Source organism: Chiloscyllium plagiosum, unplaced genomic scaffold (assembly GCF_037043375.1).
Source record: "Chiloscyllium plagiosum isolate Xiang-an unplaced genomic scaffold, Cpla_swu_hap1 HiC_scaffold_22, whole genome shotgun sequence".
NCBI classification, from domain to species: Eukaryota; Metazoa; Chordata; class Chondrichthyes; order Orectolobiformes; family Hemiscylliidae; genus Chiloscyllium; species Chiloscyllium plagiosum.
Genome location: NW_028270160.1, coordinates 64,167,462 through 64,189,342, shown reverse-complemented (window position 1 = coordinate 64,189,342; position 21,881 = coordinate 64,167,462). Strand labels below are relative to the sequence as shown.

General features: G+C 46.1%; 1 protein-coding gene across 6 annotated transcripts in view; it reads right to left on the bottom strand.

The window, feature by feature from the left end:
• The window catches only part of LOC148146004 (arylamine N-acetyltransferase, pineal gland isozyme NAT-10-like), a 31,515-nt gene extending 9,655 nt beyond the window's left edge, over window positions 1-21,860 (bottom strand). The window contains exons 1-2 of one of the 6 annotated variants that reach the window (XM_087999133.1): window positions 21,829-21,860; window positions 4,095-4,147 (exon numbers count right to left, since the gene is read on the bottom strand). In XM_087999133.1, the coding sequence (XP_087855259.1) occupies window positions 4,095-4,119 (25 nt within the window). In that variant the 5' untranslated portion in view covers window positions 4,120-4,147; window positions 21,829-21,860. The other 5 variants (XM_087999136.1, XM_087999132.1, XM_087999131.1 and 2 more) reach the window with 5 other exon arrangements.
• Window positions 21,861-21,881: the final 21 nt, after the last annotated feature.

The window sequence follows — 21,881 nt, the reverse complement described above, 5'->3', positions numbered from 1 at the left end:
TTTTTAATAGTACAAATACTAAACAATACAATTCAAAGCAGTACAAAAAGTTTAAAAACCCAACCCACCCTCATGTACAAATGTATAAACATATATAGAAAAAACCAAACTAGCTATTTAGCTAAATAAATAATAGCCAAACTAATAAATAAATAAATAAAAATAACTCAACTCAGCCAGACAAGACACTTGTATTCACAGTTCCTCCTCCCCGGATATTGGACTCGTCAAACACAATTGTTACGGTTATATTAAAGCCCTTGTTAGTGTGGCTTATAAATCTGCGTCCAGGTATTCCAAAAAGGACTGCCATGTCTTTATAAAAATTCTCAGTTTTGTGGCGTACCAGATTTGAGAGAAAATCCAGGGGAATATGCTCCACAGCAATCTTCTGCCAACCTAGCAAAATATTCTTTCTTTGCGGAGAAAGTGAGGATACTGAAAAGATGTTTCTTCTGCACGACTGCAGAGAACACACTGGACAGATCCAGAAGGAGCGAGATAGGGTCCTTTTCCACCCTTACACCCAAAATCCTCTCCATTGCACCCGCCATAGCACTCCAATATGTTTGAAGCCTACCACAAGACCAGAGACAATGGGTAAGAGTGCCATACAGACCTTGCATTTGGGATATGAAGATAGCCCTGGTTTGAATTTTGACAAACAATCCAGAGCCAATTGGACCCTGTGGAGAATCTTCAACTGTAAAGCATGGGTCCTATTGCAAATTGATACCTTTCTTGCATTTTCCCAAATATCTTCCAACGCCTCAGAGGAGACTTCACACCTGGCTCTCTCTCCTACACCCTGCAGAGGGGATCGAACTCATCTGAGGGGGCACCCCCCAATTGATGTTATAAAGTACTGACAAAGTATAGTCTTAGCACTGAGCACATCCCCCCCAAGTCGGATTTGTAGAGATCAAAAGTATAGTTTTTAAAAAAAAATAAAATCCCTAACTTGGAAAAAAACGAAAGGTCCCTATTAGATAGCTTGTATTTCCATACTAACTGTTCGAAGGACATCATTACATCTCCCTCAAATAAATCCCCCATGCAAGACACACCCCTCACTGCCCAACGTTTAAATCCTGAATCTATCAACCCTGGTTGAAAACCCAGCATACTCACTAAAAGGTGTAAAAGATGTTTTGCCAATATTGCCTTCCCTCTGTCAAATTGCCCTCCATGCTTTAACAGTATTGATGACTACTGGGTGATGGCAATATTCCCTAACTGTCCTCATTTTGTCCAAAAACAGCAAACTGGTAAGGAGCCATCTTGCCTGGGAAGCTTTGATATCTAACCATATTGAAAGAGGATCCCCACAGGCCCAATCACTCACTTAGGACAAAAGTGAGCTTAGTTGGTAATTTTTAATGTCTGGAAGTTCCACTCCCCACCCCCCCCCCCCCCCCACCTGTGAGGCAGTTGCAGTTTAGCTAATGTAATCAGGGGCCACTTACAAAGCCAAATAAAGGAGCTGAACCAGCCATTCAGTCTTCTGAATATTTGCTTATTGAAAGTCAGGGGGAGCATCCGTATAGGGTATAGCAAACGGAGGAGAATATTCACCTTAATAAGCACTATCTGAGCCAACCACGAGATCAGAAGTGCCTCCCATCTTTGAAGGGATTGTTTGATTTTGTCAAATTGAATAAAATTGACTTAGAACAACCTATCCAGAACTGGAGTAATGAATATGCCCAAATACACAAAATCTCCCCAGAGACTACTTAAATGGGAATCAATATTGGCCCTCAAGAGCTCGCTCCTTCGTAAGACCACCCATAGTTATACTTAGGTATGCCCCTAAAAGGTGCCAAATGCACAGATGCAATGTATCAGGCGAGGCACTGAAACTGCTGGGACTTGACAAAAAAAAATTAGGACATCGTTCGCGTACAATGAAGTCTTATGCAACTTTGACCCCACTTCTGGAGCTAATATACTGGGATCCCCATGAAAGGCCTCCGCCAATGGTTCAATCACCAATGTAAAAAGCAATGGCAAAAGGGGACAGCCCTGCCAGCTGTCCCTGAAAATGTCAAAATTGCTTGCTCGTACCCAGTTGGTGACGCCCACCGTGAGAGGGCCACTATAGAGAACTTTTACCCATTTTATAAAGATTTACCCATTTTATAAAGATTTCACCACTCAACTCTGTCAAATGCCTTCTCTACATCTAGAGAAATCACCAATCTCTGTATTGACTATTGTTGACATGCGTGAATTACATTAAGCAGCTTCCTATCATTATTGGAGGATCTGCAGCCCTTTATGAAGCCCGTCTGATCCTCTAACAATAGAAGGTAACACAGTCTCCAGCCTTCACAAGACTCTTAAACGTGGATTTTAAAATCCTCTCAGAGTGAAATGGGCCTGTATGAAGCACAGTCCTCTGGGTCCTTTCCTTTTGTAAGAATAAGGGAAATATTGGCCTCTCTCAGAGATGACGGAAGACAATCACGACTGTATGAATCATTAAACATATTGAGCATTGGGCCTGACAATATATTTATAAAATCCTTAGAGAATTTGCTGGGAGGTCCATCAGGACCAGGCGCGTTTCCACTCTGAAGCAGCCTCACAGCTTCCTCCACCTCTTGCTTTGATAAGGGGGCATTGAGAAAGGACTCTTGTTCAGAGGTCACACCCGGGAGCTTCAGATCCTTGGAAAAAAGATTCCATTTTGGCCCACCTCTCCTCACAACCCTCAGATGGTGATAACAGAGTAAAATCTCTAAAATACCACATTAATTTAGAGTCATGTGTCAGGTTCCCATACCCTTCCCTAATCGCCATAATGGCTTGTGGGGCACTCCTTTTCCTAGCAAGATATGCTAAGTATTTGCCTGGCATGTCACTATGCTCATATAACTTTTGCTTTGCAAAAGCAAGCTGCTTCTTTGCCATCTGTGAGAGCATGGAATTCAATGCAGACCACAGTGCCATAATCCTCTCCAGTTTGACCAACAAGAGACTGTCAAAGTAGGCTTTCTCAGCTGCCTTCAACCGTGCTTCAAGGAGACTTTGCTGCTCCACCTTCTGCTCCTTTCTACTGGTGGAATAGGAAATAACTAACCCCCGGCATAGGCTTTGGCAGTTTCCCAAAGGATGGATGGACTATTAGTGGGCGGCACGGTAGCACAGTGGTTCGCACTCCTGCCTCACAGCGCCAGAGACCCGGGTTCAGTTCCCACCTCAGGCGACTGACTGTGTGGAGTTTGCACATTCTCCCCGTGTCTGCGTGGGTTTCCTCCAGGTGCTCCGGTTTCCTCCCACAGTCCAAAGAGGTGCAGGTCAGATGAATTTGTCATGCTAAATTGCTCATAGTGTTTGGTGCATTAGTCAGAGGGAAATGGGTCTGGGTGGGTTACTCTTTGGAGGGTTGGTGTGGACTGGTTGGGCCAAAGGGCCTGTTTCCACACTGTAGGGAATCTAATCTTGGTGAATCCTCTCTGCACTACAAATCATATTCTTCCTATAGTGCAGTGACTAGAACTACACAAAGTAGTCCAACTGTGGCCGAGCTAGAGTTCTGTACAACTCCAACATAACCTCCCTGCTCGTATAATTTGTGCCATGACAGATAAAGGCAAGTATCCCATATGCCTTCTTAACTAACCTATTAACATGCCCTGCCACCTTCAGGGATTTGTTGTCAAGCAGTTCAAGATCCCTCTGTTCCTCTGAGCTTCCTCGTGTCTTGCCATTCACTGAGTCCTCCTTGACTTATTACTTCTTCCCAAGTGCATTATCTCACACTTGTCTCGGTTAAGTTCCATCTGCCACTGATAAAATCATTTATGGCACTCCTGTAACCCGAAACCTTCCTTCTCAATGTTAACTATGTGGCAAACCTTTGTCATATGCAAGCTCACTTATCATTCCCCCCACACTCTGATAAAATTTGGATGTATAATCAAAAAAAAAGGGACCCTGCATTAATTCCTGTAGACAATAGCCACTAGTCACAGACTTCTACCACGAAGCCAAACAGGTAGTCATGTATCTTTGGTATGTACAGTCTATGCTCTCAATTCTAGTTTGATACAAAAGAGAAACAGCATCAGAACTAGGATTGGTCTTACCACCACACACTGGTGTCTCCGACATACTTCCGGCACTTCAGTTACTTCTTCACCTGTTGATGTAAAAGCACCAGTGAGTTCTGGATTTCAGAAATTCAATTCCATCAATTTCGAAAACAGAGCTTTTGAATTGCAAACAGATCGACCCAGGGAAGGAGCATTAAACAAAATCCTGCACCCGAATTCTGTTTCATTTCTGTTTATGAAATTTGGTCAAGAAATGAGTCAGATATTTAGCAATTCTTAAAATCAAACACTCCTGGTTGGCTCAGATCAAGCAGAAAACACTTTCATAGTAACCCTAAATCCAATCGCTCACAAAAAACATTGAGGCAGCTCCAGTTTATTGAACACAGGAACCCTTCAAAGTGCAGAGCAACATGGTACCTTCCCTCAATTAATCAATACTAGCACACCAGTGCTTCATCACTGAATGGCCTTTTAGCTTGTTTTATGATTTTTTTCTAAGTGAAGCAAACAATGAAAGTATTGTGGCAAAAATCAGCACTTTAGAAATAGTTACATCATATAGGCCTGAGAACTTCACATTAGATGATTTAACAACATGTTAAAGATAGTGTCACACAAGTTCTACACACAGTGTAATCCAGTGACAAACAGAGATTTCGAAACACCGACTGAGACAGAACCAGGGACAGAGCAGCATGCTTAACTATCGCAAAATTTGATACCTGAACTCCGTATTCAATTGCTTTGATAAAATGAGACTGGAAAATACTTCCCTACAAGTCAGTACCAATCTCTCCTCACTCCAATCCAACAATGATCTGGATAGAATATGCTTTGAGTGATTGGACAGTCACAGAAGGAATATCACAAGCTAAAATCAGATAGTCTGCTCTGTAAATTGCACAAACAAGTAACTAAGTTTGTGCAATGGAGGGGTAGAGAAAGGAGACAGAGCTGGAAATGTGTTGCTGGAAAAGCACAGCAGGTCAGGCAGCATCCAGGGAACAGGAGAATCGACGTTTCGGACGTGTGGAAAAATAGCAGAAACCTTCCCCGATGCCTATTCTCACTCATCATTTCCCTGTAAACTGCCATGTCTCCAAACCGCCTGTTGAAAAGGTGAAAAAGGGAAGAAACTGAGAGACACTGAAAAGGGACAAGTTCCTAACCATTAAACAAACACAGCATTAGTGTCCAAACAAAGAAAGAGATATTGTTTCCTATCTGCCAACCAGTTCAAAGATTAGGAAGAAGTGTGTCTTTTTCTGACTAGCAGCCAGTGACTACTGGGGTAACACATGAAACAGTTCCTTGAAAGTAGTGACAAAGGCTTTTGTTCAGCACACTGAGTTCAGGAGTTGGGATGTCATGGTATGATTGTATGAGACATTGTAAGGTCACATTTGACTTAGGGGTTTCCTGATAGAGGGTTTATCAAATCATGAAGAGCAATGATAAAGTGAATAGCCAAGTTTTGTTTCTCAGGGTAGGGGAGTCCAAAACTAGAGGGCACAGGTTTAAGGTGAGAGGGGAAAGATTTAAGAGGGAACGAGGGGCAACTTTTTCACACAGAGTGTGGTGCATGTATGGAATGAGCTGCCAGAGGAAGTGGTGGAAGTGAGTACAGTTTCAATATTTAAAAGAAATTTGGAGAGGTACATGGATAGGAAAGGGATATGGAGAAATGGAAGCAAATGTCACAAGTTTTACTGTGCTTTGGATACGTTGAGTAGACAAATGCATAGCAGATGATGTATAATGTGGGTAAGGGGTAGATGCAGAGACCTTGGTGTTCTTGTGCACCAGTAGGTAAAAAGCTGCACGCAGGTGCAGGAAGAAGGCCTGTCCATCTTCCTTCCTACCTATCCACTCCACCCTCTTCGCTGAAATACCACCTTCTATCCCCACCTTCATCTGCCTATCAGATTCCCAGCTACCTTTCCCCTGCCTCACCATCCCCCCCCCAATTTATCTCTCAGTACCCTGGCCCATTCCTGATGAAGGACTTTGCCTGAAATGAGGATTTTCCTGCTCCTCGGATGTTGCCTAATTTGCTGTGCTTTTCCAGCACCACACTCTATTCTGATCTGTGGCATCTGTAGCCCTCACTTTCTCATATGGGAGTTGGGAGATCGTGTTGCGGCTGTCCAGGACATTGGTTAGGCCACTTTTGGAATAATGTCTGCAGTTCTGGTCTCCCTCCTATTGGAAGAATGTTTTGAAACTTGAAAGGGTTCAGAAAGGATTTACAAATATGTTGCCAGGGTTGGAGGATTTGAGCGACAGGGAGAGGTTGAATACGCTGGGGCTGTTTTCCCTGGAACATTGGAGGGGTGACCTTATAGAGGTTTAGAAAATCATGAATAGCATAGACAGGATAAAGAGACAAGGTCTTTTCCCTGGGGTGGGGGATGTCCAGAACTAGAGGACATAGCTTTAGGGTGAGAGGGGAAAATTTTAAAAGGGACCTAAGGGGTAACTTTTTAAAACAAAAAGTGGGTGGTGCGCGTATGGAATGAGTTGCTGGAGGAAGTGATGGAGGCTAATACAATTACAACGTACACATCCAGATGCCTTTTAAATATGAATAGGAAGGGTTAAAGGGGATGTGGGCCAAATGCTGACAAATTGCACTCGATTAGGGTCGGATATCTGGTCGATATGGACGAGTTGGACCGAAGTTAGTTTCCTTGCTGTACATCTGTCTGACGATCTGCTTTTTGATCCTGCTCTGCCACTCAACAAAATCATAACTCAAAATCTACCACCCCAATTCCACTCTCCCTATGTCCCTCAAATCCCAAAAAGCGAGCAATCTCTGAATTTACTTGATAGTCGAACAGCCATAGCTCTCTAAGACTGTGGTTCCAAAGATTCACAAATCAGTGAAGAAATCTCATCTCAATGATTCATTCCATATTCTCAAACGGAGTCCTTGCTATCAAATCGCGTTGAATATAAAAAAGTGAGATGTCCTCAGAAATGGGGTTGCTCTTACCGCCAAACCCCTGGTCTCTGGGACAGACCACCGGGAGATCTTCAGTTGCCGCTGTAAAAGCGTCAGTGAGATCTGCAATTCAGAAATTCACTTTCATTCAGATAGAATGAGGTGTCGCTGTTGGACACTGGGCTGGACAAGTTAGAATTTACACAACACCAGGTTATAGTTATTGTCCAACAGGTTTGTTGGAAGTGGTTGATTTCGGGGCGTTGCTCCTTCATCAGGTGTTGGACTCTGGTATTGTGTGATCTTTAACTTTTCCAGATAGAAAACAAAGCTTTTGAAGCATTAATAGACGGACTCAGAGATAGAGCATTAAACAGTGCTAAAATACTGCACCCGAATTCTGTTTTCATTTGTTTGTGAAATCTGAATGAGAAATGAGCCAGACATTTAACGACTCTTAAAGTCGAACACTCTCGGCCAAGTGAGAAACAAGCAGAAGATGCAGGCTCACAGTAACCGCAAAGCCCATCGCACGAAAATATTCAATCTTTCCACCACTTCTTTTAATAGTCAACAGAACCTTCTGGTTTAATTTTCATTAATGATGTGAATCTGATCGAACTCTCATAAGAGGCACCTCCAGTTTATTGCACACAGGAACCCTTCAAACTCCAGAACAATGTGATCTTCCCTGAATTAATCGATCTGTGCTGTTTCGCTAAATGACCTTCAACTAACTCGCTTTGCGATTTAAAAAGGAAGTTTGCTAAGCACAAAAAATGTTGGAGCAAAACCTGCCCGACAACTTGATGACATCAGATGATTTACCGACATATTAAAGCTATCTCACATAAAGTCCTATACAATACGCGGTGTCATCGAGTGACACAAACAGAATTTTTGAGACAGGGAGAAAGTGAGGACTGCAGATGCTGGAGACCAGAGCTTAAACATTTTCGAGACACCGACTGAGAGCGAACAGGGACACAGCAGCACACTAAACCAGCCCAAAATCCGACACCTGAATTCGGGATCACTTACTTTGATAAAATGGGACTGGAAAATATTTACCTCCAAGTCAGCAAATCCAATGTGTAGCAATCTCCTCCTCGCTCCAACCCAGCCAACGATCTGAACAGAGTATGCTCTGCCTGATTCGACTGTCACGGAAGGAATATCTCACAAACTGGAATCAAACTCTCTATAAGTTGCACAAACAAATGACTAAACTGACTCAGGAATCGGAAACAGGGAGAGAAAGGAGACGAACTGTCCACGGGCTAAATTACGAAACAAATTAAAGGGGCTCGAGGCAATTACACAAAGATCCAGACATGACATGTCGGACTAAATCTGAAAAATGTGTTGCTGGAAAAGCACAGCAGGTCAGGCAGCATCCAAGGAGCAGGAGAATCGATGTTCGGGCAAAAGCTTTTCTTCAGGAGTGAGGAAGGTGTGCTTAGCAGGCTAAGATAAAAGGTAGGGAGGGGCGTTGGGAATGTGATAGGTGGAGGGAGGTTAAGGTGAGGGTGAGAGGCCTAGAGGGGGTGGGGGTGGAAGAAGATTGCAGGTCAAGAAGGCAGTGCTGAGTCCGAGGGTTGGGACTGAGAAAAGGTGGGGGATGGGGAAATGAGAAAGCTGGAGAAATCTGCATTCATCCCTTGTGGTTGGAGGGATCCTAGGTGGAAGATAGACAATAAACAATAGGTGCAGGAGTCGGCCATTCAGGCTCTAGAGCCTGCACCACCATTCAATATTATCACGGCTGATCAGTCCTAATCAGTATCCTGTTCCTGCCTTATCTCCATAACCCTTGATTCCACTATCCTTGAGAGCTCTATCCAACTCTTTCTTAAATGAATCCAGAGAGTGGGCCACCACTGCCCTCTGGGGCAGAGCATTCCACACAGCCACCACTCTCTGGGTGAAGAAGTTTCTCCTGAGCTCTGTCCTAAATGGTCTACCCCGTATTTTTAAGCTGTGTCCTCTGGTTCGGCACTCACCCATCAGCGGAAATATGTTTCCTACTGCCAGAGTGTCCAATCCTTTCATAATCTTATACGTCTCAATCAGATCCCCTCTCAGTCTTCGAAACTCAAGGGTATACAAACCCTGTCGCTTCAGTCTTTCAGTGTAAGGTAATCCTGCCATTCCAGGAATTGACCTCGTGAATCTACGCTGCACTCCCTCAATAGCCAGAATCTCTTTTCTCAAATTTGGAGACCAGAACTGCACACAGTACTCCAGGTGTGGTCTCACCAGGGCCCTGTACAGCTGCAGAAGCACCTTTTTGCTTCTATACTCAATTCCTCTTGTTATGAAGGCCAGCATGCTATTAGCCTTCTTCACTACCTGCTGTACCTGCATGCTTGCCTTCATTGACTGGTGTACAAGAACACCCAGATCTCTCTGTACTGCCCCTTTACATAAATTGATTCCATTGAGGTAGTAGTCTGCCTTCCTGTTCTTGCCACCAAAGTGGATAACCATACGTTTATCCACATTAAACTGCATCTGCCATGCATCTGCCCACTCACCTAACTTGTCCAGGTCACCCTGTAATCTCCTAACATCCTCATCACTTTTCACCCTGCCACCCAGCTTTGTATCATCAGCAAATTTGCTAATGTTATTGCTGATACCATCTTCTATATCATTAACATTTATTGTAAAAAGCTGCGGTCCCAGCACGGATCCCTGCGGTACACCACTGGTCACTGCCTGCCATTCCGAAATGGAGCCATTTATCACTACCCTTTGTTTCCTATTAGCCAGGAGAAAGAGAGGTCTGCAGATGCTGGAGATCAGAGCTGGAAATGTGTTGCTGGAAAAGCGCAGCAGGTCAGGCAGCATCCAGGGAACAGGAGAATCGATGTTTTGGGCATAAGCCCTTCTTATGGAATGAGGAAAGTTTATCCAGCAGGCTAAGATAAAAGGTAGGGAGGAGGGACTTGGGGGAGGGGCGTCGGAAATGTGATAGGTGGGAAGAGGTCAAGGTGAGGGTGATAGCTCAGACCGGGGTGGGGGCGGAGAGGTCGGGAAGAAGATCTCAGGTTAGGAAGGCGGTGCTGAATTTGATGGATTTGACTGAGACAGGGTGGGGGGAGGGGAAATGAGGAAACTGGTGAAATCCGAGTTCATCCCTTGTGGTTGGAGGGTTCCTAGGCGGAAGATGAGGCGTTCTTCCTCCAACCATCGTTTTGTTGTGGTCTGACGATGGAGGAGTCCAAAGACCTGCATATCCTTGGTGGAGTGGGAGGGGGAATTGAAATGTTGAGCTACAGGGTGGTTGGGTTGGTTGGTCCGGGTGTCCCAGAGGTGTTCTCTGAAACGCTCCGCAAGTAGCCGGCCTGTCTCCCCAATATAGAGGAGGCCACATCGGGTGCAGAGGTTGCAATAGATGATATGTGTAGAGGTGCAGGTGAATCTGTGGCGGATATGGAAGTTTCCTTTGGGGCCTTGGAAGGAGGTGAGGGGGGAGGTGTGTGCGCAAGTCTTGCACCTCCTGCGGTTGCAGGGGAAGGTGCCGGGAGTGGAGGTTGGGTTGGTGGGGGGTGTGGATCTGACAAGGGATTCACGGAGGGAGTGGTCTTTACGGAATGCTGATAGGGGAGGGGAGGGAAATATATCCTTGGTAGTGGGGTCCGTTTGGAGGTAGCGGAAATGACGGCAGATGATGCGCTGTACATGGAGATTGGTGGGGTGGTAGGTGAGGACCAGTGGGGTTCCGTCCTGGTGGCGGTTGGAGGGGCGGGGTTCAAGGGCGGAGGAGCGGGAAGTGGAAGAGATGCGGTGGAGGGCATCGTCGACCACGTCGGGGGGGAAATTGCGGTCCTTGAAGAAGGAGGCCATCTGGGTTGTGCGTTTTTGGAACTGGTCCTCCTGGGAGCAGATGCGGCGGAGTCGAAGGAATTGGGAGAATGGGATGGCGTTTGTACTGGGGGCAGGATGGGAGGAGGTGTAGTCCAGTTAGCTGTGGGAATCGGTCGGGTTTAGTAGATGTCCGTGTTGATTCGGTCGCCTGAGATAGAAATAGAAAGGTCGAGGAAGGGGAGGGAGGAATCTTAGACTGACCAGGTGAATTTGAGGTTGGGGTGGAAGGTGTTGGTGAAGTGGATGAATTGTTCAACCTCCTCGTGGAAGCACGAGGCGGCGCCGATACAGTCATCGATGTAGCGGAGGAAAAGGTGGGGGGTGGGGCCAGATGGCCTCCTTCTTCAAGGACCGCAATTTCCCCCCTGACGTGGTCGACGATGCCCACCACCGCATCTCTTCCATTTCCCGCTCCTCCGCCCTTGAGCCCCGCCCCTCCAGCCGCCACTAGGACAGAACCCCACTGGTCCTCACCTACCACCCCACCAATCTCCATGTACAGCGCATTATCCGCCGTCATTTCCGCCACCTCCAAACGGACCCCACCACCAAGGATATATTTCCCTCCCCTCCCCTATCAGCATTCCGTAAAGACCACTCCCTCCGTGACTCCCTCGTCAGATCCACACCCCCCACCAACCCAACCTCCACTCCCAGCACCTTCCCCTGCAACCGCAGGAGTTGCAAGACTTGCGCCCACACCTCCCCCCTCACCTCCTTCCAAGGCCCCAAAGGAAACTTCCATATCCGCCACAGATTCACCTGCACCTCCACACACATCATCTATTGCCTCCTCTGCACCCGATGTGGCCTCCTCTATATTGGGGAGACAGGCCGGCTCCTTGCGGAGCGTTTCAGAGAACACCTCTGGGACACCCGGACCAACCAACCCAACCCCCTGTGGCTCAACATTTCAACTCCCCCTCCCACTCCATCAAGGATATGCAGGTCTTTGGACTCCTCCATTGCCAGACCACAAAACGACGGTTGGAGGAAGAGCGCCTCATTTTCCGGCTAGGAACCCTCCAACCACAAGGGATGAACTCGGATTTCACCAGTTTCCTCATTTCCCCTCCCCCCACCTTGTCTCGATCAAATCCATCGAATTCAGCACCGCCTTCCTAACCTGCAATCTTCTTCCTGACCTTCCGCACCCACCCCAGTCTGACCTATCACCCTCACCTTGACCTCTTTCCACCTATCACATTTCCGACGCCCCTCCCCCAAGTCCCTCCTCCCTACCTTTTATCTTAGCCTGCTGGACAAACTTTCCTCATTCCTGAAGAAGGGCTTATGCCCGAAACGTCGATTCTCCTGTTCCCTGGATGCTGCCTGACCTGCTGCGCTTTTCCAGCAACACATTTTCAGCTACCTTTTATCTTAGCCTGTTTGGCACACCCTTCTCATTCCTGAAGAAGGGCTTATGCCCGAAACGTCGATTCTCCTGCTCCTTGGATGCTGCCTGACCTGCTGCGCTTTTCCAGCAACACATTTTTCAGCTCTGATCTCCAGCATCTGCAGCCCTCACTTTCTCCATGTCTGATGATTCCCTGGAGTTTCCTCCCATGTTTTCTCAATTAAATCTACAATTGAAACCACCGATTCCTTTTCCTCTCACGTTCGTTTATTCCCATCTGACTGCTCAATCACAGCCTTCCACGTTTCTTCCAAGTCTCCTTTCAGTCGTCATGACTTGGAGATGCCGGTGTTGGACTGGGGTGTGCAAAGTTAAAAATCACACAACACCAGGTTATAGTCCAACAGGTTTAATTGGAAGCACATTATCTTTCGGAGCAACGCTCCTTCATCAGGTGATAGTGGAGGGCTCGATCGTAACACAGAATTTATAGCAAAAATTTACAGTGTGATGTAACTGAAATTATACATTGAAACATTGATTGTCTGTTAAGCCTTTCATCTGTTAGAATACAGTGATAGTTTCATTTCTTTCATGTGTAAATCACAAAACCCTTTTTTTTAAAGTTGCATTCTCGGGTTAGCTGTTAACAATGGTGATAGCGAGACAATATGTTGAAGGTGTTCTCTGTCTATGACCTGTCTAGGGCTGTTTGGCAGTGGCTGCTTGAAGGCTCGGGGACGTTTGTTTAACGGTTTAAATTTGAAAGTTTTTTTTTAAAAAGCGCGGAGCGGACCCGGAAGCTGGTGTAGCGCAACCTTACCTGGGTAGGTTTTTTTTCCCTATAAAAGCGCGCAGGAGAGGAACCCGAGGCACTACAGAGGTAGTGCCTCCCACCCTCCCTCCTCCTCTACCCTAATAATAAGACCCGTTGGGGTAAGTAGGTAAGTGCTGCACTTTGCTTGTTCTATTCTTTAGACCTAGTTTTTTTAAAAAAGGTTACTTTTAGAGGGATGGCAATGAAGGCAGTGCAATGTTCCTCTTGCAACATGTTTGAGGTGAGGGATGCCATGGTCGTCCCAGCTGATTACACTTGCAGGAAGTGTAACCCATCTCCAGCTCCTCCAAGACCGTGTTAGGGAACTGGAGCTGGAGTTGGATGAACTTAGGATCATTCGGGAGGCAGATGGGGTCATAGATCGGAGCTTTAGGGAAGTAGTAACTCCAAAGATTGCAGACAGATGGGTGACAGTGAGGGGGACTGGGAGGAAGCAGCCAGTGCAGGGACCCCCTGCGGCCGTTCCCCTCAAGAACAAGTATACCGTTTTGGATACTTGTGGGGGGGGGGGGACTTACCAGGGGTAAGCAATGGGGTTCAGGCCTCTGGCATGGAGGCTGTCTCCGTTGCTCAGAAGGGAAGGGTGGAGAAGAGCAGAGCAATAGTTATTGGGGACTCGATAGTTCGGGTTTTGTGGGGGTGAGAGAGACTCATGTTTGGTATGTTGCCTCCCAGGTGCAAGGGTACGTGATGTCTCTGATCGTGTTTTCCTGGTCCTTAAGGGGGAGGGGGAGCAGCCCGAAGTCGTGGTCCACATTGGCACCAACGACATAGGTAGGAAGAGGGCTGAGGATGTTAGGCAGGCTTTCAGGGAGTTAGGTTGGAAGCTCAGAGTTAGAACAAACAGAGTTGTTGTCTCTGGTTTGTTACCCATGCGACGTGATAGAGAGTTAGAGAGTCGAGGAATAGGGAGAGAGAACAGTTAAATGCAGGGATGGTGCAGGAGGGAGGGATTCCGGTATCTGGATAACTGGGGTTCTTTCTGGGGAAGGTGGGACCTCTATAAACAGGATGGTCTACACCTGGACCTGAGGGGTACCAGTATCCTTGGGGGGAGGTTTGCTAGTGCTCTTGGGGGGGGTTTAAAATAACTCTGCAGGGGCATGGGAACCTAGACTGTAGATTTAGGGTGCAGGAGATCGAGTGTAGGGAGGTTAGGAACATGGCATCAATCTCAAAGGAGGGTGCCTGTAAACAGGAAAGTGGCTTGAAGTGTGTATTCTTCAATGCAAGAAGTATAGGAAATAAGGTAGGTGAACTTGCAGCGTGGGTTGGTACCTGGGATTTCGATGTTGTGGCTATTACGGAGACATGGGTAGAACAGGGACAGGATTGGCTGTTGCAGGTTTCAGGGTTTAAATGTTTTAGTAGGGTCAGAGGTGGGGGTAAAAGAGGGGGAGGTGTGGCATTGCTTGTCAAAGATAGTATTACAGATGGAAATGTGTTGCTGGAAAAGCGCAGCAGGTCAGGCAGCATCTAGGGAACAGGAGAATCGACGTTTCGGGCATTAGCCCTTCCTGAAGAAGGGCTAATGCCCGAAACGTCGATTCTCCTGTTCCCTAGATGCTGCCTGACCTGCTGCGCTTTTCCAGCAACACATTTCCATCTCTGATCTCCAGCATCTGCAGACCTCACTTTCTCCTCAAAGATAGTATTACAGCGGTGGAAAGGACGATGGACGAAGACTCGTCATCTGAGGTAGTTTGGGCTGAGGTTAGGAATAGGAAAGGTGAGGTCACCCTGTTAGGAGTTTTCTACAGGCCTCCTAATAGTCCTAGAGACGTAGAAGAAAGGATTGCGAGGATGATTCAGGAGAAGAGTGAAAGTAATAGGGTGGTTGTTATGGGGGACTTTAACTTTCCAGATATTGACTGGGAAAGCTATAGCTCGAGTTCGTTAGATGGGTCGGTGTTTGTCCAATGTGTACAGGAGGGTTTCCTGACACAATATGTAGACAGGCCAACAAGAGGTGAGGCCATACTTGATTTGGTTCTGGGTAACGAACCAGGCCAGGTGTTAGAATTGGAGGTAGGTGAGCACTTTGGGGACAGTGGCCACAATTCGGTGACTTTTACTCTAGTGATGGAGAGGGATAAGTGTGCACTGCAGGGCAAGAGTTATAGCTGGGGGCAGGGAAATTATGATGCGGTGAGGCAAGATTTAGGATGCGTGGCTTGGAATATTAGGCTTCAAGGGAAGGGCGCAATTGATATGTGAAGCTTGTTCAAGGAGCAACTATTGAGTGTCCTTGATAAGTATGTACCTGTCAGGCAGGGAGGAAAGGGTCGTGTGAGGGAGCCATGGTTTAATAAGGAATTGGAATCCCTTGTTAAATGGAAGAGGGCGGTCTATGTAAAGATGAGGCGTGAAGGTTCAATTGGGGCGATTGAGAGTTATAAGGTAGCCAGGAAGGATCTGAAGAGAGAGCTAAGAGCAGCAAGGAGGGGACATGAAAAGTCCTTAGTTAGTAGGATTAGGGAAAACCCTAAGGCTTTCTCTAGGTCTGTCAGGAATAAAAGAATGACGAGGGTAGGAATAGGTCCAGTCAAGGATAGTAGTGGGAAGTTGTGTGGAGACTGAAGAGATTGGGGAGACACTGAATGAATACTTTTCGTCAGTATTCACTCAGGAACAGGACATTGTTGCCGATGTAAATACTGAGTCACAATTAATTAGAATGGACGGCTTTGAGGTATGTAGGGAAGAGGTGTTGGAAATTCTGGAAAGGGTGAAAATAGATAAGTCGCCTGGGACTGATGGCATTTACCCTAGGATTCTCTGGGAAGCAAGGGAAGAGATTGCAGAGCCATTGGCCTTGATTTTTATGTCCTCATTGTCTACAGGAATAGTGCCAGTAGACTGGAGGATAGCAAATGTGGTTCCCTTGTTCAAGAAGGAGAGTAGGGATAATCCTAGTAACTATAGGCCAGTGAGTCTCACTTCTGTTGTGGGCAAAGTCTTAGAGAGAATTGTAAGGGATAGGATTTATGAACATCTGGATCGGAATAATGTGATCAAGGATAGTCAGCATGGTTTTGTGAAGGGCAGGTCGTGCCTCACAAACCTTATTGGCCTCACAAACCTTATTGAATTCTTTGAGAAGGTGACTAAGGAGGTGGACGAGGGTAAAGCGGTAGATGTGGTGTGTATGGATTTTAGTAAGGCGTTTGATAAGGTTCTCCATGGTAGGCTACTGAAAAAAATACAGAGGTATGGCATTGAGGGTGAGTTGGAGGTTTGGATTAGGAATTGGCTGGCTGGAAGAAGACAGAGGGTAGTAGTTGATGGTAAAGGTTCATCTTGGAGTGCAGTTACTAGCGGTGTTCCGCAAGAATCTGTTTTGGGACCATTGCTGTTTGTCATTTTTATAAATGACCTGGAAGAGGGGTTAGAAGGTTGGGTGAGCAAGTTTGCGGATGATACGAAAGTCGGAGGAGTTGTTGACAGTAAGGAAGGATGTGGCAGGTTACAGCAGGATATAGAGAAGCTGCAGAGCTGGGCAGAAAGGTGGCAAATGGAATTCAATGTAGCTAAGTGTGAGGTGATTCACTTTGGGAAGAATAATAAAAAGATGGGGTACTGGGCTAATGGTCGGATACTTGGTAGTGTGGATGAGCAGAGGGATCTTGGTGTCCATGTACACAGATCTCTGAAAGTTGCCACCCAGGTAAATAGTGCGGTGAAGAAGGCATATGGCGTACTGGCTTTTATTGGTAGAGAAATTGAGTTCCGGAGTACTGAAGTCATGTTGCAGTTGTATAAGACTCTGGTGCGGCTGCATCTGGAGTATTGTGTGCAGTTTTGGTCGCCATGCTATAGGAAGGATGTGGTGGCACTGGAACGGGTGCAGAGGAGGTTTACCAGGATGTTGCCTGGTATGGTAGGAAGATCGTATGAGGAAAGGCTGAGGCACTTGGGGCTGTTTTCATTGGAGAAAAGAAGGTTTAGGGGTGACTTGATAGAGGTGTACAAGATGATTAGGGGTTTAGATAGGGTTGACCATGAGAACCTTTTTTCCACCTATGGAGTCAGCTATTACGAGGGGGCATAGCTTTAAATTAAGGGGTGGTACGTATAGGACAGATGTTAGGGGTAGATTTTTTACTCAGCGAGTCGTGAGTTCATGGAATGCCCTGCCAGTAGCAGTGGTGGACTTTCCCTCTTTATGGGCATTTAAACGGGCATTGGATAGGCATATGGAGGATAGTGGGCTAGTGTAGGTTAGGTGGGCTTGGATCGGCGCAACATCGAGGGCCAAAGGGCCTGTATTGCGCTGTATTTTTTCTATGTTTCTATCATTGAATATTTTTACGAGGTGTCAAGGCCACTCTCCCTTCATTAACATGCACTAGATTGGAATCCTGGACCCGAAGATAAAATACAGTTTTTAAGGACACTTGTGGTGCGGCGGTAGCAGTCATCTGAGCCAGCAGGCCTGAATTCAAATCCCATCTACTCCAGAGGTGTATAATAACATGTCTGAGCTGGTTAATCTGAAAAAAATATCTAAACTTTGATTTCAAACCAACACCAACACCAATGATTGCTGCATTGAAAGGACAAAGTATTTAAGAGACAATTTACAACATAACTGGTATAAAGAGAACATAGAACAATACAGCACAGAACAGGCCCTTCAGCCCACGATGTTGTGCCGAACATTTGTCCTAGCTTAAGCACCCATCCATGTACCTATCCAATTGCCACTTAAAGGTCACCAATGATTCTGACTCTGCCACTCCCACAGGCAGCACATTCCATGCCCCCACCACTCTCTGGGTAAAGAATCTACCCCTGACATCCTCCCTATACCTTCCACCCTTCACCTTAAATTTATGTCCCCTTGTACCCGGGGAAAAAGTTTCTGACTGTCTACTCTATCTATTCCTCTGATCATCTTATAAACCTCTATCAAGTCACCCCTCATCCTTCGCCGTTCCAATGAGAAAAGGCCTAGCACTCTCGTACGACCTATTCTCCATTCCAGGCAACATCCTGGTAAATCTTCTCTGCACCCTCTCCAAAGCTTCCACATCTTTCCTAAAGTGAGGCGACCAGAACTGCACACAGTACTCCAAATGTGGCCTAACCAAGGTCCTGTACAGCTGCAACATCACTTCACGACTCTTGAATTCAATCCCTCTGCTAATGAACGCTAATACAACATTGGCCTTCTTACAAGCTCTATCCTCCTGAGTGGCAACTTTCAAAGATCTATGAACATAGACCCCAAGATCCCTCTGCTCCTCCACCATACTAAGAACCCTACCGTTAACCCTGTAGTCCACATTCTTATTTGTCCTTCCAAAATGGACAACCTCACACTTGACAGGGTTGAACTCCACCTATCAGTCCTCAGCCCAGCTTTGCATCATATCTAAATCGCTTTGCAGCAGACAACAGCCCTCCTCACTATCCACAACTCTACCAATCTTCGTATCATCTGCAAATTTACTGACCCACTCTTCGACTCCCTCTTCCAAGTCATTAATAAAAATTACAAACAGCAGAGGACCCAGAACTGATCCCTGCGGAACTCCACTTGTAACTGGGCTCCAGGCTGAATAATTACCATCTACCACCACTCTCTGACTTCGACCGGTTAGCCAGTTTTCTATCCAACTGGCCAAATTTCCCTCTATCCCATGTCTCCTGACTCAAATAGACTGTGGTAAATGTCAGGCCATGATGTTATAGACTACAATTGACTGGAATTCTGCTGTGTCTGTGGCCCACTAAACCTTATGAATGCTCATATTTGTTCTGAATCTGTGTAATTTTGCATGACAAAGGTAGAGTCATAGAGATGTATAGCACAGAAACAGACCCTTCGGTGCAAGCCGTCCATGCCGACGAGATATCCCAACCCAATCTAGTCCCATCTGCCAGCACCCGGCCCATATCCCTCCAAACCCTTCCTATTCATATACTCATCCAAATGCCTTTTAAATGTTGCAATCGTACTAGCCTCCACCACTTTCTCTGGCAGCTCATTCCATATACGTACCACCGTCTGCATGAAAAAGTTGCCCCTTAGGTCTCTTTTGTATCTTTTCCCTCTCACCCTAAACCTAAGTCCTCTAGTTCTGGACTCCCTGACCCCAGCGAAAATACTTTTTCTATTTATCCGGTTACTAATGGTGTGCCACAAGGATCTGTTTTGGGACCACTGCTGTTTGTCATTTTCATACATGACTTAGACACTGGCATAGGTGGACGGATTAGGAACTTTGTAGATGACACTAAAGTCAGTGGAGTAGTGGACAGTGTGGAAGAGTGCTACAGGTAGCAGGGGGACTTGGATAAACTGTAGAATTGGGCTGAGACGTGGCAAATGCAGCTAAATGTGAGGTGATGCACTTTGGGAAGAAAACAGGAAGGCAAAATACTGGGTCAATGGAAAGATTCTTGGTAGTGTGGATGTGCAGAGGGATCTTGGAGTCCATGTACATAGATCCCTGAAGGTTGCCATCCAGGTGGATAGTGCTTTTCGGAAGGCATACGGTGTGTTAGGTTTCATTGGTAGAGGGATTGAGTTCTGGAGCCGCAATATCATGCTGCAACTATACAAACACTGGTGCGGCCCCACTTGGAATCTTGTGTTGAGTTCTGGTCCCCATATTTCAGAAAGGATGTGGAAGCATTGGAAAAGATGCAGAGGAGATTTACCAGGATGTTGCCTGGTATGGAGGGAAGGTCTTATGAGGAAAGGCTGAGAGACTTGGGTCTATTCTCATTGGAAAGAAGAAGGCTAAGAGGGGATTTGATAGAGACATACAAGGTGATCAGAGGATTAGGTAGGGTAGACAGTGAAAGTCTTTTTCCTAGGATGGTGACGTCACGCGTATGAGGGGCATAACTACAAATTGAGGGGTGATAGATGTAAGACAGATGTCAGAGCCAGGTTCTTTACGCAGAGAGTGTTAAGGATGTGGAATGCCCTACCTGCTAATGTAGTCTACTCAGCCACATTACGGAGATTTAAACAATCCTTAGATAAGCACATGGATGATTTTGGGATAGTGTTGGGGTACAAGCTGAGAATAGTTCACAGGTCGGCACAACATCAAGGGCCGAAGGGCTTGTTCTGCACTGTATTGTTCTATGTTCTATCCTATCCATGCCCCTCATCATTTTGGAAACCTCTATAAGGTCACCCCTCAGCCTCCAATGCTCCAGGGAAAACAGCCCCAGCCTGTTCAACCTCTCCCTATAGCTCAAATCCTCCAACCCTGGCAACATCCATGTAAATCTTTTCTGAACTATTTCAAGTTTCACAACATCTTTCCGATAGGAAGGAGACCAGAATTGCATGCAATATTCCAACAGTGGTCTAACCAATGTTGGAAATGTGTTGCTGGAAAAGCGCAGCAGGTCAGGCAGCATCCAGGGAACAGGAGAATCGACGTTTCGGGCATAAGCCCTTCTTCAGGAAGCCCTTCTAACCAATGTCCTGTACAGCCGCAACATGACCTCCCCAACACCTGTACTCAATAAAGACTGATAAAGGAAAGCATACCAAATGCCTTCTTCACGATCCTATCTACCTGCGACTCTACTTTCAAGGAGCTATGAACCTGCACTCCAAGGTCTCTTTGTTCAGCAACACTCCTTAGGACCTTACCGTTAAGTGTATAAGTCCTGCTAAGATTTGCTTTCCCAAAATGCAGCACCTTGCATTTATCTGAATTAAACTCCATCTGCCACTTCTCAGCCCATTGGCCCATCTGATTGAGATCCTGTTGTAATCTGAGGTAATCTTTTTCGCTGTCCACTACACATCCAATTTTGGTGTCATTTGCAAACTTACTAACTATACCTCTTATGCTCACATCCATGTAGTATAAAATAGGATTTCATGTCCACAAGACTGCACATTTGTCTCTACTACGAAGACCATCAAGAACTAAGTCGATTGGTGCGGTAAAGGTCAAGTAGATTTTTTACTCTTGTATGCTCTATCACTACCAATCAGATGCCTAGTCTGACAGGTCTGTCCTTCAGGACTCCATCTCAGTCAGTAGTGGCACAACAAAGCCACTCTTGATATTGGGCACTTTGATTGACACAAGTTTTGTTGTGACCTTGTCAGCTTCAGTACTTCTTCTGTATGCTATTCAACATACAGAAGTAAAGATTGTAAAATAATGGACAGGTGAGAATTGACACAAATGAATACTGCAAAGCCATTTGAGGAAACCACATGTCAGGAGTCACATGCAGGCTTGACAGGTTAATGTTGATCTTGTTTGGCACACCTCATGTGCCTGTATGCTGTAACCTGTATGCTTTGCTCGAAACACCCTATGGCCTACATGATTTGGAGCTGCTGGTGTTGGACTGGGGGGTATGCAAAGTTAAAAATCACACAGAACCAGGTTATAGTCCAACAGGTTTAATTGGAAGGAGTAGCTTTCGGAGCGCCGCTCCTTCAACCACCTGATGAAGGAGCGGCGCTCCGAAAGCTACTGCTTCCAATTAAACCTGTTGGACTATAACCTGGTGTTGTGTGATTTTTAACTTTATGACCTACATGTCCTTGTTTGCTACAATCTGGCCGTACTGCTCGCAAAACTAAACTTTTCACTTTACTTAGGTACATGTGACTACAATAAATCAAATCAAAATCAAAGACGCACAGAAGGACAGTTGTCAATTCCATTCTTGTCCACTCAGTTTCCATTTTGAGCTTTGTAAATTCGGCGACCACAGCCTGCCCCATCCAGTTTGAATCTTTAGCAGTAAGTACCTACAAACCGCCATACTGGTGCAGGGCCTCACACCTCCAACATCTGCACCCTG